Source organism: Furipterus horrens, unplaced genomic scaffold (genome assembly GCF_987537825.1).
Source record: "Furipterus horrens unplaced genomic scaffold, mFurHor1.1.pri manual_scaffold_1, whole genome shotgun sequence".
In the NCBI taxonomy this organism is placed as follows: domain Eukaryota; kingdom Metazoa; phylum Chordata; class Mammalia; order Chiroptera; family Furipteridae; genus Furipterus; species Furipterus horrens.
The window spans coordinates 157830270-157855825 of NW_028327171.1; the positions used below are offsets into that span (position 1 = coordinate 157830270).

Below are 25556 nucleotides of genomic sequence, written 5' to 3' on the forward strand. Positions count from 1 at the left end.
AGGGAATATCACCAGAGCTGAAAGAGGCAAGGGGTTTTCTCCCTGTGACCTTCAGAGGGAGCCTTATGTAGCAAGCACCTTGATTTTGGCCCCCACAACTACGGGGGAATAAATTTGTATTCTTTTGAGCCACCGAGTTGTAGTTATTTGTTATGGTAGCACCAGGAAACTAATATAGATTTCTACTTAAATTTGCCATTGAATAATGTTTTCTAACTTAATATTATTGATATAAAACATTTAACTTCTCTTGAAGAAAGATTAATTCTGAAGGTTATTAACTATACTGTATAGTTCATATTTGTCGAGTAAAAGGAAAATATAAATTGTCATTTTTCATTTAATTGTTTAATATTTTTTACTTTACTGTTTTTTTATAGTTGTCTGAAATTTTCCTCTGTTGCTCTCCACTGACGCCCCCAGCCCCCACTCCCACAGTCATTATTTTCACACAGTTTGACTCATTGCTATTCAAAGACATACAAGAAAAGTCACCTGACAGAATGCTATGAACTTATCAAATTAGCACTTAAGTGTAGCACAAGAAGTGGGATAGTGAGCTTCAATTCAACAACAGACGATAAGAGAAATTGAAATAGAGAAGTTTATTACTCACAGGTCCTGGAAGAAGTACCTGGCCTTGGGCCAGACTGCAAAGTCAAGGTGAAGTAAAGACAGAGAGAAGGAAACAGGACCTAGGGTACATGCTTTTATTATGGTCTGTGGAGTTCCTGGGCTAAGGCCAGATTGATAAATTCAAATCTAGAGAGCAGGGTTTTGATAAGTCCCTGGGAGTCCTATCTATGGGACACATAGGTGGAAGGCATTGGTAGGCAGGGGAGACTGTTGATCACTGTTAGGGAAGTCATATCAGGAACTCATGTTTACTTGTGACTCCATGGCTTCTAGCTAGAGAATTCAATTGCATGAATAACTGGTGTAGTTCAAGGTCAATGCAGACCATTAAGCCAAACAAAATGGCTGCTAAGGCAGCAATGCCATTGAGTAGCTTAGCCAAACTCTCGACACTGAGGAAGAAGCAGTGCAGGAACTCTTTTCCTGAATGAGTAACTAGCCAGATTCTCACTTTGGGAGAAGAGAAACCTCTTAGGCCTCAGGGCAGTGCTGGGTGCTAGAACTGAGGCAAACTTTAATAAGAAGTCATTGTAAGATCACCAAACATCCAAAATATAGGATGACTCTCTTCATCCTGACACTGAGTGATATTAACTTAGGAGGGGGAGATGGTCAAAAAGTGTTACGCATTTAAATTTTACTGAAATTATTTTTAAGTTGCTCATTTATGATTTCATATATGAAAGTATATTTTGAAAGAATTGGTTTGATAAGGCAGATAGGAAAGAGTACTGAAGAGATTTTAGTTATTTGTTTTACTTTTCTTTTATTTTTGCCTTTGGCAGAAGTTCCATGAGTACTAATTTCATCTGTAATTGAAAAGTATTTATTATTAGGTTCCATACTTATATAAATACAGCAGCAGAAGCTTAAGAAACAAGTTAAATCATCTCGATAGATTTCAACAGATTTTTCCCCCTAATTCCTCTCATGTGATTTTATACTCATGAGGTTTAGAACTAAACAATAATATCAGATTTTGGAATTATTTGCAGTGTTAATCTTTCCAATGATAATTGAGGAAAACATTATCAAAGGCCCATGAGAAAAATCTAATGAGTTTTCAATAGCACAAATGAAACAGCAAGCAGGGTCTCTCACTGAGAAAGAGGGTTAATGAAAACTTAAGTAAACCTGGAGCTCAGTGAGTTGAAATCCATATTTAAAATTTTGTGGCTAACTCAGTTCGAAATGGGAAATTGATATTAGGGCAAGATAAGTGCCAAATGCAAAACTAAGACTACATTTATCATGATTATCATTACTTCAGTAGTAATAAACATCTGCTGAATACCAACAGTTCAAGAGGCATGTTAATTAGTTACTCTATGTGTAGTAAGAACCTGTATTTTACCTGATTGTTTAGCAACATTAAGAAACTTATTATATAGACTGCTCACTGTGCAACATGGCAGAAAAAAAAACAGACCACAGTGTTCTCATGAATGCTGTTTCTGTACTTAGATATATAACCACTTCTATATTCATTCCAACACTTCAGGAGTCCCAGGGAAAGCAAATGTGCCATTTGAACAATAACAATTGAAGCACCCACACACTGATGTACACTTATGCAAGAACATAACTTCACAAAGGAGAAATAGTGACTGAAAAAAATGAGTCCTATAGACACGGAAACATTCATTAATGAGCCAGAAGATTTTACTTTATTTCTTCTGTATTCTCACTACCACTATGTACCAAGTTTTATTTGCTTGTTTAATGACATGTAATTTTAAGATGTATGTAGGAGACAGAAATAAAAAATACCTAATGAAATATTTGTGGATAGTATGGAGAGGGATGAACCAGGAAAAAATTCAGCACTACTACAGGAAGAGACATCCCGGATGTCAACTTCAATGTGATCCAGATGTCCAATATTGAACCACATCAAACATTTACTTGTTCTACTGTAAAAATCAATTTAGCCTGTTTATCTTTTAGTTCTTTGATAGAATAAAGCTCTTCTGGATGCCTGCAAAACATCAACCAGATTTCATATATCTAAGGCATGTACCACTTCGAAAAGTCCATCTCTTCACAGTTATTCAGATGAGTTGCCTTGTCCTTTTGTGGATAATAAAAGTTTCAAGAGCTGCTATTGTCTTTCCCATGATGGTATGAAACTTCTTTTTTTCTTTTTCTGTAATTTTCTGCTCTTATTGGAAACCCTGAACTGAAATTGGAACAATTGAGTCATTCTGAACTATTATTGGAAGTCCTGGTATAAACTTGAACCACTAAAACTAGTGACTGACTAAGATTGGGTTTGAGATTATATATGAATTGCATTGATTCATATTAGTTTTGTCTCTATCATTCTGAATATTGGTAGTAGTTTGAATTAATTGGAGTTGGGTGGAAAATGTAAACTTTCAAAACTTAACTTTAAAAATATACCAGCAAATCTGAAAAGTTAGGGGGAATTTAAAAAATTAAATTTCATTAAGTATTTCAGAAAAGTTTCAAGTACTTCAAAATTATGGTGAATTTGAATGACTATAACTAACCTAAAATATTATCAGCATAGGTAAGAATGTTATATATTCATTTAAAATGAAGCAAACTATTAACTACATGTATTTAAGAAAACCGTTAAGTATATTTTATAGTTTTTAAAATAACTTCTTTAAATGACTTCTGTAATGGCTAAGTGACATCATAGCTATTATTTGGACCATGTGATAAGAAAGAGAAATGAAAGAAGCAAAAGTACAGACAAAATATGTAACATACATATATCTTCAAATTTCATTTTAATATCAGACATAAATGAAATTTGCTTATTTCTACCATCCAATAGACAGACAAACATACCCCATTTATATTTGCCCTATTTTATTCTATTCTATTATTTATTTCAGGTGTTAGCTCTGGTATTTGTAAGAAAGTTGATGGATTTTTTGTTTACCAAACGGGAACTCAGCTGGTTAGATGACTTAATGCCTGAGAGTAAGAAAAAGAAACTAGAAGATGCTGAAAAAGAAGTAAGTCATAACAAAATAAATATCCTACAAAGAAAAATAAGCACTTGCATGCAGTAGCTCTTTGTGAAACTAGGTTATTGTGTTTATCTTTAGTGGTTAACAACCGCAGGTGGACAAGTTTAGAAGATTAATGTTTAAAATCATAAAGCTGAAACTGGAACAGAGAGTGTGAATATTTTACATGAGGAAATCAATCCCTAGTAAAACATGAAAATACTTTATACTTCATTATCACACAAGTTGAACAGTTTATTTTTCTGATTCCTCCCCTGTGGATGGAAGAAACTTACTGATGCTTAATTATTTTCAAATTATGGTCATTCAATGATTGCTTTTTGGTTGAATATGTGAGAAATGAAAGAGACATTATCGCTGTTGATATTTTTCTAGGGGACAAAGTTTTAATCAGAAGATAATTTTAATCAAAGGATAAAATGATTTATTCTTGAAATAGATGAAATGCTTAAGAGGAAAACATGTTGATCTGATTTGCTTCCAAAGTGATTTAAGATTTGCTATCGAAGTAATTTAAAATTACTGTTAGAGAAACTTTGGGGTTTAATTACTTTGATGGACTACTGACTTATCCTGTTCTGTTTCATATATTAAAACAATTTAAGTTTTGTGGAGTATTTAAAATCATGTGTAAGTCTGGATCTGTTTTGAAGGCTAGTAATCATAGTATTTTTTAAAAATACATAAAACCTATGAGGAGTATAAATGAAAGAAGTGATTAGTACATTATTTAGCAAAATGATTGAACCCATAAATTATAAAACATAGGAACAAAATTTCCATGTAAATAGAAATGAAGATAAAAGAAAATATTTGATGACAATTGTGCATTCTTTACACTTTTTCTTTTCCTACAAGGTGGTTAGTAAATGTATTGAGTTCATACCTTCAGTATATTTTCTCAAATCATGGGTCTATTCTTCTCTTCTTGGGTATCTGTTTGCAAACCTTTCAGTCTTTTTAGGTTTTATTCAGTCATTAGGTGAAGCTCAATTAGGTCTCAAAGTCTAATGAGATTTCTGCACAGATGCTTCTCCAAATACAGCACATAATATGTCACTGTCTGGCATTTCTTCACTATTCTATGGTGTCCCATCATCTACAAATGGATACCCACACTTAGAAATTGATCATGATGATGTATTTTAACACTGTATGAACATTTCAGTTTTCTTAAATATTATAGAAGGCATACTTAGACTCATACTTCTAGCAATTTTAATATAAAATTAAAATATATAAAATTTTTATTTATTTTTCTTTTTTATATATTTTCAAGTATGAGATATTTTTAAAATAATACTTTAATGAAGATATTATGATAGTCTCTTATTTATTTTGGGGCTTTAGGTAAAGTTTTGTTCTCATCCTAAGATATTATTTAAAAATATATGATCTGGTATAAGTTAAATGTAAATAAGATGGGCATCAGAATATAGAAATTCTGAAGATTTAAATTATCCATATTTGATGTAATTAAAACTATTCAGGTTGGAAACAATTTCCAAAAAGTTTTAAATTCCAAAGAAGATAATTTGAATTCAAAACCCATAAGTTTTCTCTTAGTCTTTCTGATAATGAGAATACTATTAAGTTACCTACAAATGTAATTCTGCTTTATTTTTTGCTCTGTTTTCCTGTCAAATATCTTTACTACTTCTGTAGGAAAAAGGTAGCAACACTCCCATTCCTGTAATCATCCCTTGCACAGCATCCTTCTTTCATATACATACTATGGAACATTTTGCCCTTTTAGAACTTTGTAAAATAAAAATGATATTTCTATATAACATAATATGTTTAATATATTTTTATCATTAAGCCATTTTAGTTTCTTCCTCTATATGTCTGTGAAATAAAAGAGAACAGATTTGATAGTAATCATAAATTTATTAGAATCTGCTGTTTCAATTGCCCAGAACCACTCACATAGCTACATATGTACAGTACTTAGATGCATGTGTGCCAGACATCCATTTTGGAATTTATTAATTTCAGACAGGCAGAGACGCTATTTAATGAACATTTACTTTTTTACGTTATAGATTCACTGCACTCCAGTGGGTGTTCACTGTTTTCTGATTATGAAGATAATGATTTTATAAGTAATTAAATATTGCTAAATTTCCTAGAACTCATGTTTTCCAACAGGATACAAAATCTACATTAAAGATGGATTGAGGCAAATTTATAGAGGTATCCTTCAGATCTGCCTATAAGAAAAAGTGCGGGGAAAGCCCTTGCAATATGTTAAATCAGGCAGGTTTAAGGACCCTTACAATTTCAAATAGATTAACATGATGACACTTTCATATGCCCTTCAGTAAATGGAAAGAAACAAAATAACCAAGAATAGAGTGAAGAAATAATTCATAATTGAACATTAAAATATAGGTTTGACCAGTGCAAAAAAAGAAAAAAAGAAAGAAAAAGATAATTCTCCATCTGACAAGGAGAGGAAGAAGAGGAATCTTAAAAATGTTCACTTTCTAACTTGGAATTAATATTAAAAGAGTGTGCTTAATATACAAAGTAAGAAGATTTAAGGAGTAATAGAGTAAAACTTAAATTCTGATTGATTTTCTACTTGGTTTCCTGGATCTCAGTACTTCACTTGACTGAGGCTGAGGACTCTACTGAAGGATGTGATCTTACTGTGGCACGTTATGCCAAGGCTCAGTTTTCCAAGATACTATGCATTAAGATGGTAAATGTACAAGCTCTCTAGAAATGCTGCATTTTTGCAGTTACTCAAATTAATTGAGTAACTTTGATTTGATCTGAGAAGATAATAAAGAGCAGAAATGTCTCAACTCCCTGAGACTTGAATTTAAAGAAGGCTCACCTTTTGTCCTTTTGATGATAGTTACAAGCTTGTACCTTTATCCTCCAGAGTTTTCCTATCAGTAACCTACTTCTGGTCTTATGGCATTGAGAAAACATTAGTCTGACCTTAAAATTCAATAATGCGTTAAGCAGAATAAATAGCTACACAGGCCAGTCCAAGGTCGCACGCAGAGCTTCTGTTCCAAATTTTCATGTACTTCATGCATATGCATGTGCATATGCTTCAGTTTTTAAAAGAAAGGATTATAATCAGGATAGAAATGAATATTGGAACCCTGACATTTTGCACATTGCTCTGTGTAAAGGGAAGACTGCAGAATCAAATTCTGGATGTCCAAATGTGCTCAGAGTACCAACATGCCTTCCTTACTACTTAAATACTCTCTAGGACATTGTACACATTTGACAAAAGGGCTGCTGTTAAAAGCAGAAAGCCCCAGCAGAATGTTTGTTCCTGGATGAGGGGAGAACACAGTTAATGTTTGATAAATCCTGGAAATTCAACTCTGGGCAGTGATCATGATGTGACACTTTTTGGTTTATGGGATGTTCACCCTAACGTATACACTATAGGAAAGGGCAAAAAGGAGGCAAGTGAGGCTGGTGATCTGTATGAAGCAGGATTATGAGCCAGGCCAAGAAGATGCAAAAGCAATCTAAAAAAAAGTGCAATTAAGCAAATTACGGAGCACATCTTACTGCTAAGAAAGATCAGAATTGGGTGTGGATTTGGGGGGCATGTCCTAATTGTCACACAGACAAATGCCATTTTAAATTGAATCTCAGAGTTAGGCAAGCATATTTTTCTTCAGTCAGTGGGTTTTCAAAGTGTGGTCCCAGGACCTCGGCTGCATCAGCCAACACCTGCAACTTGTTAGAAAGGCAAACTTTTGGACACTACTCCAGATTTTCTATTCAAAACTCTGCGGATAGGGCCAGTAATCTTGTGTTATCAAGACCCCAGGTGATTCCAATCCATACTACAATTTGAGATAAGACTTTTCCTAAAACCACATATCTCCAGAATATACTCTTCTAAATCTAAGATTACTCTATCAGAATTTCTATGTTTTATAATATTCAGATGTCATTTAGAAACAGTCAAATATTCTGATGAAAAACATACATTACATTCATCTACTTATATGAATTCTGTGTGGGCTACTCCTCTGCTCCTTTTTTTCTTTTTAGCTTTCATCATTAAAGTGAGTAGTGTATGTAATGGCTCTTCCATCTTTGGGAATTTTAAGAAATACCTCTTAGAAATATATTTTATGGTATTCCAAGTATTGTATATGTGTGTATATAACATATTACATATATTATATATGTAATTTTTGCAGCATTATCTATTCTATCAGTAATTGAGAAAGGAAATGGTAGACTCTTAATGTCTTGGATAAAATAAAGGGAATAATTTGATTTCTGAAATCCCTTCCATTTCTTAAGATCTAGGAATTCTAAAATTGCTGAATATTTTTCTCTCTAATACTCTAATACTCTAATTTTTGTGGTCATTGGCTCTCTGCTCTTATTTGTACTTTGGGCTATTTGAGGGCTTCTACATAGATAAAGATAATGTACCTGAGAAATGGATATAGTAACAGATGCTACCTATTCCACTAAAAGTAGAGCATTTGTTATGTTCATAGTATATGAACTGTATTTTTTATGCTATCACAAAATATAATTCAGATTCATAATGTAATTTTATATATAGCATCATATTCATCAAAATACCCCACAACTTAACTCCAATTTTATTTTCCACTAATATTCAGGACAGGCCTTGGGCTCCAGCCAGGCTAGTTTTTCATTGCCATGCAAACACATCTTACTTATAACCACTTTTTATCCTTGACCCGCATATTTTCTTTTTACCTAGTGTTTCTTCCTTTCTATTACCAAACTGATCAAATAAGGGACTCAGATACTACTTCCTCTGTCCAAATACTTTTTAAGGAGATGCTTCTCATCCTCTGAGAGTAGAGTTTACATCTATCTTTCTTTGTATTACAGTACCCCTACTACATAGAAGACTACCTGTCATGTAGGTAATGCTTAATATATATTTATTAAATAGGTTCATAAATAATTCCTGGATTATTGTTCTTATTTACTGTGTTCCTAGCATATAATTCATGCTTAGTAAATGTTTGAGTGCTTCTGAATAAAAATTTTTAAGCCTCAATTTTCCTGCCTTTTTCTGCCTGCAGCATTAACTGTCATTCACTTACTTAGTATCTGAAAAATCCTTTGGACTGTCTTAATTAAAACATGGTGTTCAAATCACAGTATGAATATTCCTCTAGTCAAATTTTCAGAACCTCTCTAATGTTCTTGAGTAAACTTGGATCACCATCCTTTTATCATCTTCACCATGTTATAGGTAGGACTCAGCATATTTTTGATGGATGCAGTGTAAATGAGGGGCTGAGTGGAACTCATTTTAAGATACTTCTGACTTATAAAGTGGTGAATACCCAGTTAGCTTTATGCTCTCACTTCCTTTCTTTTCCTGTATGATCGAGATAAACTAGGTTGTGATTGTCTTGACGGCTAGTGCCTGATTTGACTGCTCCTCCCCAGGAAGTCTCAATTTTGGCTTCCTCAGAGGGCTGCCTGGGATGTAGCCGGCCCTCCATCCCGCGTGCAGGGGCCCGCCCAGCCTCCTTCTGGCTCGGGAAGGCAGCGGCTGCTCTGCCACCTTCTCTTCAGATAAGCATGGCTTACAAATGCTATCTTTAGAGGTGATGAGTTTTTGTTTGGATAGAATTATGACTCGTATAAAGCCCACACATGCTAACAAGCCACGGAGTGCAAAATAATTATTGAAAGCAATTTGGGAGAAAAGTGGAAAATCATCTGAGGAACAAATAAAATCGTTCCCAAAGGTTTGGTCCAATTTTTTTGCTGTGAGATTGAATCTTGAGCCTTGGTTTTCTACTGTCAGGTCACCTAAGCACTGATGATGGCACCGTTCTTCTCTTCAGTTTTGTGGAATTTTATTCTTTTATTAAATGTTTCTACCTGGCTTTTGACATTTTCTTCAAAGTAGGTCATAAAGGATACCATATAGCAAACTTACCTTTCAGTGAATAATCAAGGAAGGAATTGCATTTTGCTTGTATCTTGGTTTTACTTGAATAGCATTTGGGATCACAGAATACTTCCTCTTCATGTTCATCCCTGTTCATTAAGATCACCTCTTCTATAGATAAATAATTGTATCTATCTGGGAGGATACATATACTCTGATCATGGCCTCAGGGATGCATATAAGTTAATATGACATGTATTGCATTCCATGAAAGTGACTAACCCATTTGCAAGGCATGTCTTATTCTAGGCTACAGATTTGCTATACTTAGATGCTTAAATGTGTAATTTAAAACCAATGGTACTATCTACTCACCATAGATTTATTCTAATAGTACTGCCAAATGCCAAGGGGAATAGGCACAATACACAAGTAATAAACTACATCTGATAGGTCTTAAAGAGAAATTTTCCTTAAAGAACAATAGAGAAAGGGAACAGAGTTAATTTCTCTAATGCAAAGGGGTAACAGATACATGCCATTGGTATCACAGGGTATAAATGTAATATAGGATTTGGAAGGGTGCACTTATAAGAAGAGAAGCAGTGGAACTCATGCACTCCTCTGGCTTATCCATAGTTCCACAGCACTGGCTGGGCACAGACGTTCTGTATGCAGCATGGCCAAAGTCCCAGCAGACGGGAGCCTGCCTTAGTCAGCTGGTTGGATGTGTAAGCAAGTACTCCAAGACTGAAAATGAGACCTGCCCTTACATTATATTATATAGTCATAGGTTAGTTGAAGAGGCTCTAGCAAACAGTTTCTTTAACTAACAGGACATATGGCTAGGGCTCTTCAGACTAGGCAACGTGCAAGTTGAGAGCCAAGGTCTGCATTCCAGGGGTGCTAGGAACAGCCTTGCATGCCAAGAATAATGACATCAGCCAAAGGTAACAGCTCTCTGAAAGCTGATTTAAATCAGCCAAGCTACTGCTACTATGCTACTGAAGAGGGAAGGCAGTCAACCTCTAGGTTATTCCTATTTTATCTTTTCAGTTCCCATTTGGTCAGGAAGTTACCTAGCTCTTCATCTTTATACAACTTAAAATTCCATTTCTGCAGTTTGAGCCAATAATTCTAACATTTTAAATGGTCCCAAATAGTTCTCTGAATTTGAACATTGCTAATTAACCCTTTGAGAATAAATGCATTAAACTGGACCTATAATCTACAGGTAACTAAATTTCTATTTTTGTGTATGGAAGGAAGTTGATAACACTATTGAAAACTAAACCAGTATGGTAACACAGGATTATCTTTATTCTGAAGATATAGTTTCTACATATATAGTTTTCTTCATGTAGAAAATAAATATATAAATACTATATATAATTAATATAAATATAATATATATTTATATAAATATATAAAGTATTTCTACTCTTTGAGAAGGGTGAGATATTGCCATTGTGAAAAGAAATCTGAAGCATAAAACAAGAACTTACGATGCATTCCTAAGTGGAAAACACATCTGAGTTTTGGTCCATACAAGGAGATACCTTTTACTATCTCTTTGCAAGTCTCTGATGTCTCTAGAGTAGTGGTTCTCAGACCAGCATAATCAGTGTCATCTGGAAACTTAATAGAAATGTAAATTCTTAGACCCGACTTCAGACCTGCGGAATCAGAGACTGGAGGTGGGACCTGGCAATATGTACGTTTTAAAAGATTTTATGTATTCATTTTTAGAGAGAGGGAAAGGTAAAGGGAAAGAGAGAGAGAGCAACATCAATGTGAGAGAGAAACATTGTGCAGGGCTGCCTCCGGTATGTGCCCCAACCAGGGACCGAACCCACAGCCAGGCATATGCCCTGACCCAGAATAGAACAGGTGACTTCTTTGTTTTGCAGGGTGATGCCCCACCAACTGAGCCCCACTGGTCAGGGGAGCAATTTGTATTTTTAACAAGCCCTTCAAATGATTCTAACATAAACTAATGTTTGAGAACCACTGCTCTAAATACATACCTCATTCTCTTCTAATAAATAGAGCATTCCTGGAGTATAATTTCAACTGTGTAACAATGAAAACAATTACCGTATTTTTTGCTCCATAAGACTCAGTTTTTTTCCCCAGAAAAATGGAGGGGAGTGGAATGTCTGTGCATCTTATGGAGCGAATATTGCATCACAGACTGTGATGTGTATTACTTGACCTGTCAGCAGTGGTGACAGCTGTTAGAAGAGGAAGCGGTGGGCCCTCGCAAAACCCCTGGAGACGCTTAAATGTCCCACTTTACTGCTGAATCTCAGGGCGTCTGGTCAGTATGAAGATAGCAAAGAAAGTGATAACAGTGTGTGAGCAACTGAGCTTCATAAATTCTGACACTAGTGATGATGAGTTCTTGGGGTTCCCAGAAAACTGGAAGAGTACTTGAACCTTAAGGTATCTCCTCTTTTGTTAATGATAGTGATGATCGTTCTTAATACTGCTGTTGACTGCTGTTCACTTTACATGGTTGAAATATTATTCTGTTATATTTTATTAAATATTTTAGTACACCATTTGGTTCAGAATATTTTTTTCATGTTTTCCTCTAAACCTAGGTGCATCTTATAGTGGAAAAAATACGGTATATTACTTATACTTTTGTCCTTGTAAAATTTAGATTGAGCTTTTAAAAAAATCTGCTTGGAAATTAACCATGTTTTACATTGAATGACGTGAAGGAGATTGTTGTTAGCATTTAAATTACTTTGTGATAGGAGACTCTCATTAATTACTTATGTTCTTGGTAACTGATGCTTTCTTTATTGAAAGGACCTGTGCTAGCATTAATAAATGCAAACAAAGTGGAAGGTCCTGGAGTTAATGAGACAGTGAAATGTTAATCTGTGTTTTTTCTCGATGTAAAAGGGAGACTCACCAGGTTCACTTTATATATTTTATAATTTATCTTTCCAGGAAGAACAAAGTATGCTAGCTATGGAAGATGAGGGCACAGTACAACTCCCATTGGAAGGGCATTACAGGTAAGATATAAAGATAAAAACATGGAGTAATGGAACATTTTATTATATACTCTACTTAAAATTTTTGTACTATAAGGATTCCTCTAGAGCAGTGGTTCTCAACCTTCCTAATGCTGTGACCCTTTAATACAGTTCCTCATGTTGTGGTGACCCCCAACCATAACTAAAGCATAGTGATTAATCACAAAAACAGTATGTAATTATATATATTTTTTCCGATGGTCTTAGGCGACCCCTGTGAAAGGGTCTTTTGACCCCCAAAGGGGTCGCGGCCCACAGGTTGAGAATCGCTGCTCTAGAGCTTTGAGGAAGTTGTATTAGAGTAGAAAAAACTAAAACTAGAAATTAGATTACTCTGTCCCAGTACTAAGTTCTGTCACTAATAGCTATGTGACTATGGCCAAGTAGCTTAAAATGAAGGGAGGTAGGGAGCTGTTGTTTGAAGTCTTTACTCATATTTTATAGTGGATATGAAAGTTCTTTCATATCTTCTGAAAGTAGCACCTGAAGACAAGTCAAGATTCAGTTCTAGGATAAATAGCTAAGGTATTCACTAAATTGCCCACAGCTAAATGTTTGAACTCTGGGAGATTCTCTAAAAGGCACTTCCAAAGAGATTATTTTTTTCCTGAGTTAAAGGATCCCATTTTAACAGTCATTTTAGGAAATATTTATATAACTCTCTAAAATATATGAATTGTCTTTATGCACAAAGGCATAGTGAAAGAAAGCAAACTCCTAAAGATTATAATAAAAAATTTAAAAGTATTTGGCTAAAAATTCTATATATGATCTCAACATACTTAAGAATAATATAAGGCAATAACAATAAAAAAGCAGAGGAGACTTTTCTCTGAGGAAGAAATTTGTCATAGTATTAAAAAAATAGAGTATCTTCTAGATCTTTAGGTTCTGACTGTAAAATCATATACCCTAGATTTAAAAAATATAATTATGTACATGAGCACAAGTATAGAAAGCATTTTATTTTTTTGAAAACAATATTTAAGTTTTAAAATTCTGTTGATTGTTTAGTTGAATTAGCATATTCTCAAGTGTGTTCTGTGGAAATCTAGTTCCATGTAGCACCTGAACTTTCAAATGGATTATGTGGTTAAGTAAGTTTGGAAAATGTTCCATACTGTATTCCAGTTTGGAGATTTACAAATCACATTGGTATATTAAAAAATCTAAGTAGTACTACATCAAAAAAAAAGTTCAACTGTTTAATCTAGCATTTTCCATAGTTATTTGTTCACAAAACTGTCAGATAATATCATTTAAAATGTGTATTTTTACCTAACTTTTTTTTGGACTTGCTTGATCTTATGCTTTGAGTTATCAAAGGCAGGGTGTACTAGAGGAATTAAAGAACACACATCCAGATTGGTTAATGGAAGAGGCCAAGGTTTTGTTCCAGACCCTTAATGTTTCTCTTAAAAGTTGAATTTTTTGCCCTCTTGTGAAGAACCACCAGTGAGGGCCATGTGAAGTCAGCCTAAGATTTCTTTAGAACATATTTTTTTCCCCACAACAGAGTATGTTTTCTGCATGTAGTAAGAAGAGCTCTATTTTCTTAGTCAATGAAACTTACCTTGACTTGGCTTATGATTTATCTATGATGCAATTTGGTTATGTTTCTAGCGCTGGAAATATTTTGGAGCATTATGAATGTGACTTATAACTAATGCCATTTTAAAATGCATAAAAGCACCCAGCATAGTACAGGTGTTGATAATACAAGCTCCCCCAGCCATTTGGAAAGACCTCTGCCAAATACACAGGTTGCCTTCATTCATTCAACAAAATATTTATCGAGAGAGTATGAAGTGCCAGACTCTGTCTGGGGGGACAACAGTGGACCAATGGTCAAGAATCCCCCATGAAGCTTATATTCAAGTAGACTAGAGGTAGCGGGGGACAAACTGAATGAACAAGAAAAATAGTACAGTATTTCAGATGATGAAAAGTACAAGAAAAGTAAGAAGCCAAAAAGAGGACTGCGGATGCTATGAGGGGATGGAAATAGAGATTTTAAATAGAGGAATCAGTGAAGGCCTGTCTGAGTAGGTGGCATGTGAAAAAGGAGGGAAAGGGTGGTACCATCTGAAGGAATATTAGCATTCCAGAACAGTCAGGAGGCATTTTGGGGTATAAAAGTAGGGGATGCAGTTAGAGGGTGAGGGTGGGAACAGAGCCTTATAGACCATGTATTTGGTTTTTACTCTGAGTGGGAATCGCTGTAGAATCTGAGCAGAAAAGTGATCTTCTGTGCTACAATATTAGGGGAAGAGGCTAAACAGTGAACATGCAGAACCCGATAGCTATAATTTGAAATGAATTTGGAAAACTGTAGCCCCAAACAGTTTCTATGTAACTAGAATATTTTATTTAGATTTTTATTTTTCATATTTTTTAATAATTGAGAAAACCATTTGATACTTCTTAATTTTTAATTATCAGAAATGCTATACTATATAAGACTCCTATATTTAGTTTCTATCATTAGGTAACTTCAATTACTTATTTAATGTTTATTATTTCATTTTGGGTAAACTCTTTAGAGATGATCCATCTGTGATCAATATTTCTGATGAAATGTCAAAGACTGCCTTGTGGAGGAACCTTCTGATTACTGCCGATAACTCAAAAGATAAGGAGTCAAGCTTTCCTTCTAAAAGGTTTGAATTCTAAAATAATATGAATTTATATTGATCCCAATCATTTTATGACATGAATCCATTAGCCAAAGTATAACACCTTTTCATCAAATTTGTATCTAAAGTATTTCAGAAAATTCTTTTTAAAAGTTGGTAAAAATGGCAATCATCACATTTGTTGTTTTTCATCTCCCTTTCAAATTAAAAGTTTACTCCAAAACTATGACAGTGGAGAGTAATGGTGCTATAAATGAGTCCCAAGGCACAGCATCTTTGGACATTCATTTTGGTCCATTCTTTTGCAGTAGGGTTTTATTGTATTCCCTTATCACTCACTTCCCAAGAACCCTGTTGATGTCTGACCACATTTTACACTCCCTCATGCCTTTTTAAAACTCACATGGCACATGAAATGGTGGTTTTATATTTAGTATATTTCCAGTCCCCTACTCAACCATTTGAAAATCTTCCCTAACCTTCTTACCCCAAAACTTTCATCTCCAGGAAGTTCTACTCATTCTTACTTAACTGTATGAAAACTTTACAAACAACTCCTGTAGTTGTAGATAATAGTTTTAAATGCATGCTGGGAAAAGAATGTGTCCTTAAATATCAAAGAGTCATCATAGGATTTCCAACTGAATTTTCCAGAATTTATAAAAAAGAGTTTAAATTATCAGCCTTCTTAGATGCTGATCTAAAGAAAAATCTCTATGTTATGCTAATATCTCTTCTTATTAAAGAGTGATTGAGGGATTTGGGACAGTGAATAATTATTAATTTACTTTATTTTCATGACATTAAATTAACTTTTTCTACTTAATTTTTTATATTACATTTTTGTCATAAGCTCCCCTTCCTAATCACTCTAGAAGCTGATTCCCCAAAGGTAAGACTCTCTCCCTCAAACCTATTCCTTACTTGTATTTCCTTATGTTAAATGATGTCTTCTGGAAACCTGGTCAGCCTATGTTCTCTGTGTGAGTTTTGGGGAGGCAAAAGGCATGCAGAGTCGTGGGCTTAGATCCAGTATCAGACTGAGTATTTATGGTATTCCTATGACGACTCAGCTCTTTAAAAGGGTTTGAAACATGAGTAAACTTTTTCCCAACATGATTTATACAAATATATTGTAAATAAATCAGCAAATCTCATAGAACTGTGTTTAGTAATGACATAAAAATTTTATACTGGAAAAAGGAAATTGATCCCTTGCATTAAGAGTTTGCAAAGCTGGGCACACCCACTTATGTACCACCATGCTTCCAAACCTGCAAGCTTATCTGGCCTCATGAAAAATATTTGGAAAATATATGGGATAGAAAAAGAGGCTACATTAGACTTCGAGTAGCTCTTGTTGCTGGTTTTTGTCACCCCAAAATGGCATGCTGCTTCAGTGTCATCTCTATCCCCAATGGCAGAAACAAGACAAACAGTAGATGTGCAGAGATCGCCTCCAGGCACCTGGGGATTCGTTCTCTCTGTCTCTCTGTCAGTCTTTCTCTCCCTCCTCTCCTCCCTGCCCAATCCCCTCTGTCAGCTACCTCCAACACTTCCTCCAAAGGAGGTTAATATAAATTACTCAGTAGGCTCTCTTAAAGACTTTTGGTTGATGCTTTCTGTCTTTTAACTGGACTTTAAAATCTTTATGTTTTTGCTTGGCTCAAGCAGAAGTCATAGTCTATTCTAAAACATGCTTTATCTTCCTTTCTCAAAGATCCCTGCTATGGTCTGGTAGAGTCATTTCAAAGCGATTTAGTTTTGCTCAAAGTCTTGGAAGAAAATCTGAATGATGAGAGGAGTAATTTCTCAAACCCTTTGAAATTTGTGCTTCTGGACCCTTTAATATTAAAAATATGGCATTTCTCTGTTTTTAAAAAATGTGAACCCAAGACATTACCGAACAGCCATGACAGGGCCTAGGAAATCAGAGCAAGAAAGAGAAGCTGGGATAGAAGAAGGTGATGGACCTGGCGGGACACAGGGAAGGAGGGAGGGTGGCCCCAGAGCCTAGCCTCTGCCACCGGGGCAAAACCAAGTGCTGCTTTTCCTACTACCGTTGCCAGGTATCTTCCCAAGAAACATTTATCTTGGGTGTCAGTTTTATAAAGCAGAGCACTTGCTCACCTATTCTATTTCCACCAATCCATTCAATAAACTGCTTGTCCCATGTATGAATAGGTCTGTTGGTACTAGGATCAAATTAGACATCCCCTAGATGTGGCAGAATTTGCAGTTCGTTCTTAGTTCCTTCCTTCACTGAAACTAGATAAAATATTCTTGATAATGAAAAGTGAATGAAATAATGGAGAAAATATAACTGCTATCCCAAACTCCACTAACGAAAGGTATCTAGGTTACTATGTTAGGCATGTAGGGCTTATGCAAGGATGGAAAACTAGAGTGGGGGGGGGTGAGGAGCCAGCTTGGGTCTCAAGAGAAACAGACCCTGGTAACCTGGTCTTTAGGCTTGTTTTTGCCAATGGCTATAGTCTGCAGGCATAAAATTTTTGTAGTTCCTGGTTATCATACTTCAATGTCCCAACAGATACAAACAGAAAGCAGTGGCTTTGGGAAGATACTGCTGTTATTAGTATTGGTGGTTTTAGGATTTCTGGAAGCCACACTCTTTCTGTCAGTTTCCACTGTTATGAAAATGACAGGCATTAACCACTAACCAAAATATATTTTTTTCACATTGGAAACCTACAGATTTTATCACATCTAAAGGTTAAAAAAAAAAATCTGGGTAAACTCATTCTGCAATAGTTTGAATCTCGTGCTAGTGGGAACATGTGTTCAAAGAATAAAAAACAAGTGGTTATATCAAAATGTAAAGGATGGTCTTTAGAATTGGACCTGCTTAAAGCATATTATATTGTTTACTAGAGTTAATCTACTGTCTGAAGTAATCTAGATACATATTTTTAAAAAACAACTAAGTGTTTCTAGTGAAAAGAATTACTTGACTTTACTATTTACTTTAAAGAGTACCTAAAATATCATGACATAAAAACTTTTTCTTTAATCAAAGAATGACAGAAGCAGAGTTTGCACTATGGATCCATATAATACAGGAAGAAAAGCCATCTATAAGTTTGATCGTCTCAAGTTTTCCACATATTCCCATGTCTGTCATGTACTTTGGACCCATAAATGGGACCACCCTCCTTGCTCCCCTATGTCTCCCCACCCCCCTCACCTTCTTCTATCCTGGATTCTCTTTCTTGCTTTGATTTGCTAGGCCATGTCATAACTGTTTGATAAATGTTGTTTATAAGAACTATTTTGGTGTCAGTGAAAAATAACAGTTTCAAGATTGCTTAGCAGCATGGAGGTAGTATGTCAAGTTTTGCTCTTTTAAATATTATTTTCTTTTATTTTAAATTGTAACTCCTCAAGGTCAGGGACACTATCTCATCCATCTTATATCCTTTGGTCTTTGTAGAGTACTATATAATATAATATATATATATATACATATATATATTACATTAAATGTATGGCACACAATAGATATGCAATGTATAATAATACATAATAGATATGATATATATTTAATATATGTAGTATATTTATTACAATGAACATTTAGAATTGATTGGCAATGAGAAAATCAGTGTAATAAGGAACAGAGTAATAGCTATACAGTAAGAAAATTCAAGTTGATCTTTTTTATAGATGATGTGAGGTGGTTATAAAATTTCTGCTTCATACTATGCTAAAATCTAATTTAACACCAAAACCATGGTTTTAAAGAAGGGAAAAAAACCCAATCATAATTGGTAGTGTTTTTATAACCAAACATCTAGTATGAACAAAGCAGGACATCAGGAGGAAGTGTGTCTGAATCAAGTCGACACTCTGAATCTCTTTTTCTACTCTTGGTGACTAAAGCGCATGAGCCATTTGCTCATTTATCAGAAGGTTATGGAGCAGGGCATTGCGCACACAGGAACTGTGCATGTGTGGAGGCCAGTATGTTTCTGTGCCCTCAATCTCCCGCAGATAAGATCTGTTACTCTTTCAAATGACAGGAGTTCGTTGGAGTTGGGCATACCAGCCTCAGAATGCTGGCATTCAAGCTACAAGAGAACTTGGTCATCTAGTCCAGACTAATTTACAGATGAGGAAACAAAGTTCCAGAAAAGTTAAATAACCAGCCAAGGTCATACGACTCATTCTTAGCTTCTGGAAAGTGAATGTAATTTTCTGTTCCGAGCCCCGGGGTTTCCTTCACTGCCCCCTGCTGGCCATTTTCCTTGGCTTTGTTTGGCAGAAGAGACTGGGAGCCAGGTAGAGCCCAAGGAAAAGTTAATTTGAAAAGCAGGGTAGCAGACACTTGTCATAGGAAAGAAACTTCAAGTAGGAGAAAGTGAGTCATTTAGAGAGAGGAGTTAAAAATACAGAGTTAAGGCTCTCAACACATCATGTGCACACTGTCATCTCTTCTCATGGAAGGAGAGAAGAGAAGGGAGAAAAATCGCTTTGCTCTGACCTGTAAGTAGTGCGCGGAGAAGCGTGGCAGGCGTAAACCTGAGCTCCACAGACACTCGCTCACACCAGCTCTCAGCGCTGGCAGCGTGCCACCGACGGCAGAAGCTCCCGACACTTCTTACCTGATGGTGCCGGGCGGTGGTGACAACTGAGAAGGGCTGTTACTAGCTTGAATTGGAGGCAAAACAATTTAAAAAACACGCTCTCAAAATGTGTCTAACTTATTGACCATTAAAAAAGCTGCGCAGGAGGCCCCATAGAGGAAAGGGTTTCAACTGTCACTTTACGACTTGGAGAAGAGTTATAAAACCAAGGATTTCCCCACCAGCAACTATTTCGTAACTTTATATTAAGGGCCGAAGTTAGCAATGATAATGTCTGGGTACTTCTAGTTCAGGGCCTCAGAGGCCAGCCACTGCGGTTTGCCCTAGGAGAGGGACACAGAGCAGCTCAGGTACGGAGGGCTCTGCCCTGGGCTGGAACTAGTGGGGGCGAGCAATCTCCACTTCTGGAAGCATAAATATGCTTGGCGTGAGCTTCGTGCATGTGAGCACGTTGTTTGAATTTTCCATAAAAACTGTCAACGTGAGAGTAGGAAAAATGTACATCAGAAAAATATCAAAGAAAAAGAAGACAAAAATGGGGGAGTCCCATTGCCAGCTTGCCCATTAATAAAATTAACTGAAGCAAAGATAAAATAAAAGCCATTTGGGAACGAGTTTAGTCTGGAAGAGGTGAGGTGAGACATTGTTCCTCCGATGGACAAGGTTTGTCTGTGAGGAGGCAGCACAGGTGTCTGGAGGGCAGCATGCAGGGTGACCACCTCCGTCCAGACCTGCAGAGGCGTGTCTGTACTACTAACCGGGACGCAGACTCACTGAGAATCAGGATCCAGTCCATGCACAAAGGGCGGGCCACTTTCAGCAGAGCCCAGAAATAGCTTCTGTGACATTTTGGTTGTGTCATTCATAGAATCAGTGCTATCGTCAGACAAGGCAGGACTGGCCTTTTCACTAATCATCAGTGATTCATTTGCCCAAATGAAAATCATGGTATTAATCTTGCATGCCTTTGGAACTGCTTTAAAAATGTTCGGTTTTTGAATGTCCCCCTTTCTGCAGTTCTTGGTTTCTATCTCACCAAGTACAGAGGACTTAAACGTTGCTCTCTCTCTCTCTGTGTATGCTTTGCAGCATGAAAGAGCAATGCCTAAGGGCCCTGGTGCTGCTTTGGGATTGATGGGTTTGTGTCTGAGCAAGCTGATCTCACAGTCACCATGCTGGATTGCAGTAATCAACTTCTCCTTTTCCCCCCTGTAGCACTGAAAGCCGAAAAGAGAAGAAAGCTGACTCACAGAAAGGTGTTGACAGGGAGACTTGTCTATGACTTGATCTTCGATTTATTTTTTACAAATATATAAGAAGAGTGCCACAATTATTAATAAAACTGCTTTAATCATGTATTGTAAATTTTGTCTCTCATCCCAAATCCACCTTCATACTGTAAGTGGTGCACTACTTGTTTCATTTCTGTGTTTAAACTTCTGAGCAGTGAGACACCCTTGTGAGCATTTATAATAGCTAATGCAAGAACCTCCGCATTTCTTGCTCTATGTTAGGCATTTGTAAACACTAGATTCTCATTGTCAGTTTTATGAGAGCAATAGCTTTCTTAAAGAGATAAGTAATATTTACCTAGTTTGTATTTTCTTACTGTAGTGACCTGAAGATACCTGGTAATTTCATTGAGAAGGATTTTGAAAGGTAGTCTTCTTATTTTTTTATAGCTTAGCATTAGTGGCTTATTTCAAAAGACCCAAATCAAAAATTTAGTTGGAAAGCATTTTTTAATAACTGAATTTGTGCATTTGTTTGATTTAATATGATACATTTAATACTTCAGAATTTATATGTAACTAAAACTTAAATTTGAAAAAATATATAGAAACCTGTTCACAACTTGTTTAAAAGAATCAGACATTAATGCAAAGAGTCAAGTAGTATTTGCTTAAAATTCAAGTTGTGATTACATAATCAAATATTAGGCTTTATGAAATGCTTTAGAAAACCAAGTTTTATGAAATTTTCAAAAAAATCTTTATCAGAAACATAGTGTTAAATTTCTCTCTAATTGGCAACAAATATTTTCCAGATAAACCAATTATATATATACATACTCGTGGAATACCAGTGGTGAGTCATTGTACATGAAATTACACTCCTGTACAGTTATTCTGCTGCTAAAAGTCATATACTGCTTAATGCTGCTTATGAATCATGTTCTAATGTTAGACTGACAGGTCTCCAGTTGAAATTTTTGTTTCTGCAAAGCTCTTTTCTACTTTTTAATTAAATGCATGTTGTAAAAATAAAAAAATCTTTTAAATGAAATTTTTAGATTCTGTTCGAAAAGCTTCCATAGATATTTCAGTTCATATGAAATCATCTTTACTAAGCTTATACAGAGGAAGAAAAGTCAAGAATTTTTGAGCATTACTAAAAATACAGTATTTCTTTTGTTTTAGATGAATGTGAAGTTAACAAAGACTAAATCTCATAGCACTCATGTTTCCTAATAATGACCAGTGATAATTAACCTTATAATCTTCAGTGTTCAATTTGATAATCATTTAGCCATGTAACTATTAGTTACATATTCTGTGTATAAGTGCACGTGAAAAGTGAACAACAACAAAAAGCATGCTCTTGTGATGAAGTTTCTGAGGGAAATAAAACTGTAACAAAGCTTTTATTAGGTTCGACATCATGATACCTTCTGAAAAATTTCCCTCACAATCTTTTAAAGAGCCATTTATTCTATGGAACATAAACCTTAAAAATATAAGAAGAATATGCAGTTAATAAAGTCTGTGTTTATAAATGCCAAGGGGAAAAATACAGAAACTTTCCATTCCAATATGTTGCCTTTGTGTATTTTATAATGCAGATACTACATCGTAAACTTTTCCATTGTTTTATGATTTAGAATAGCTGTACATGCCACTCAGTCCCATAAGCAGCCTCCTAGTGTTTTAATATATTAACAACTATTCTGTTAAAAATGATCATAGTGAAATAAAACATTCACATGATCACCTATCTGAATAAGCAATCATATCCAATGAAATTCTGTATTTCTGAGTATTTTTATAGTCATTTTGTTTTTGTGTGAATTTTAATGGTACCCCTATGTTAATCCTAATATTTTGGAATCATATAAAATATAAGAAAATGTAGTGTTATATATTTCTTCCTAATTTCAGATTCCTGGTCAAAGTTAGTGACTATCTTGAATGTAACTTATTGCAAAGTAGATTAATGTGTAAATGTGACTAGGATGTTGCGTTTTTCACAGTAAGAAATGTTATGTGGAAATAAATATTTATCCTAACTAATTTTCTTGCACATTTTAAATTGTGATTCAAGTGTTTTGTCTTTTTCACCCTGTAATGTTAATCAGTAAGTCGATGTAGAACATTTTGATTGTTTGAATATAATATTTAAATTAAGACACCCTTGATATAAAGAAAACTTAGTAAAGTAGACATTTCAAGAGTATCAATACAATTTTAACTTCATGAACAGAATATCTGGAGGGCTGTATTAGAATGTATGTCTTCATTTTCCCATAGAGCAGTAACTTGGATACATAGCATTGCTCGCCGTGACCTGTAAGAGCTTCCAAGGTCATTAGTAGGATTTCTCGTTATTGAAACCTCTTAGACATCTGTTTTACCCACCATGGCAAAAGCATTTCCTAAAATTTGTCTCTTCCCTGTTTATTACAATAGGTCAGGTGGGACTGTTAATCTTTTTGTAGCCATCTGGCTGTCTGTTGGGGAGATAATTGCATTCAAAACATTCAGGTTAATATTTTCCTCTTAACTTGTGAGTTTACTTTGTAATTGCTACCATTTCACAGCCTTTGATATTGGGAAGCTTTTTTCTTAAATATAATCTGACTATCTCCTCAGTGTAGTTTAAATTCATAGCCTGACAGAAACTTTCCACTGACAAGCCACAACCAACTTGTATTTCAACATGATCTCTAGATCTTATAGACTTTTTTTTGGCTCTTCGAAGTGTGGCCTATTTTTTCTGCATTGACCTACTTCTCTTTCTGTTTAACTGTAGCCTATTTACATCTGGGCACTTGACCATTTTATTATCATTGCAAGATTGCTCTCCAGACTTTCCAAAATATCTATCTCAGATATTCACACAATGGAATTACAACCATTTGAAAGTTTTATGAACGTAATTTGGATAACACGATGATTCTCTCTCTACTTTAAAAGGCTACTTATAATCAGTCCCTTTGAAGAAGCCCAATATTCAAGATTACTGGTAATACTTTATTTTAGAGATCTCTTGGGGTGTTTTCCTTAGAAAGCTGTAGCTCACGGGTAAACCGTCACTCCAGTTTCTATTGGTGCATTGGCCACTATCCTTTGCTCTAGACCTTTTAAAATGGCGCTGCGATAGTTGCTTTTAATGACAGGGGAGAAAACATAGCTAAAAGCAATGAATAATTCAAAGATAGGACTTTGAGTATGGCAGAGTTTGAGGAAGATGTTACATAAGAGGTAGCATATGAATTAGGATGGAAATGGGGCTGGAAACCTACCCTAAGAACTACAAAGATTCCCCATCACGTGTCAATATTGAAATAAAAATCAAACATAGAATTATAAGTGGAGCCTGACATATCTGATATATGGCATACAGTATTCCCTCACTTATCATGGGTATTACATTCTAGACCCCCCCCCCACGAAGTAGGAACCTTACATTTATTCTACACTCTTAAACCTACATAACTTTAACAACATACATATACAGTACTGCAAAATCCCGCGATATAGCGAAAAATCTGTGATAAATAATTAAACATAATATTTTTTAAAATCCCACGATACAGTGAGGCCACGATAAGTGAACCACAATATAGAGAAGACTACTGTACTTGGAAACCAACAAGCAGCCCAGTATGGTGAGGTGTTAGGAGGGTAGTGGAGACCTGTATGAAAAGGTAGAAACACAAGTTGAAAACATTGTAAATGATGTTGAATTCTATATTAGGATATTTGAATTTTATCCATTAAGAGTCTTGAGTAATGGGGAGGCATAAAGTTTTGGAAAGGTTAGTCTGGCAGCACCATAGAGATTAATGTGAAGAAAAAGTGGAACTGCTTCCTAGGGATGCTGCTCCCAGAATGACTTTCAGAGGCTCAAACCAAACTCCTTGGGTACTTAAGTGGTCACTCCAGATACAATAGCTTTATTATAAATCATTTAATATAGATAACTACTTTATATAAAATGTCTTGGGTTTCATTTGAAAAAATGTTCTGAAAAACAGGGTAACAGTAATTCTGAGACTAGTACAAAATTCAGCCTATGTCTGGCTCATCTGAGTCTGGAAACCACCTCCCTCTGCCCATCATTTTATTCTCTTCATTACATTCATTTTTACCATGGACTTAGCTTTGTATCTATGTAGAATTGCCATCAAGTATGGGTGTAGTCATAGTTGTCTGCCAATGTGACTTATTTCTGCCATTTGTTTATAAGCTCCCCAAAAGTAAGAATAGTGTTTTATCCCTTCTTCCCAACTCTGTAGAGCCTATTTCTGTGTTCTTATTCACCCAGCAAAGGCTGTGGACAGAATTATAAGTCAAATGTATCAGAAGATCCTGCTGCTCCATTAATTAAGAATGATTAAAGATCCAAAAAGGATTCTCACTTACATATTAGTATTGGAATGAAAATTAAATGCTTCTTTTTGAAGGTGTGTCTAGCACCTGCAGACACAGAAGCCTCAAGTGAAAACTTGTGCA

At 35.3% G+C, this 25556-nt stretch overlaps 1 protein-coding gene across 1 annotated transcript in view; it reads left to right on the plus strand.

Annotated features, from left to right (window-relative positions):
• Positions 1-21928, plus strand: part of SLC4A10 (solute carrier family 4 member 10) — a 278985-nt gene extending 257057 nt beyond the window's left edge. Inside the window, exons 22-26 of the mRNA XM_090280326.1 lie at positions 2584-2757; positions 3504-3626; positions 12493-12560; positions 15125-15241; positions 21037-21928. Coding sequence (XP_090136452.1) covers positions 2584-2757; positions 3504-3626; positions 12493-12560; positions 15125-15241; positions 21037-21103 — 549 coding nt within the window. The 3' untranslated portion in view covers positions 21104-21928. The remainder of the gene's footprint in view (positions 1-2583; positions 2758-3503; positions 3627-12492; positions 12561-15124; positions 15242-21036) is intronic.
• The last annotated feature ends 3628 nt before the right edge of the window (positions 21929-25556 follow it).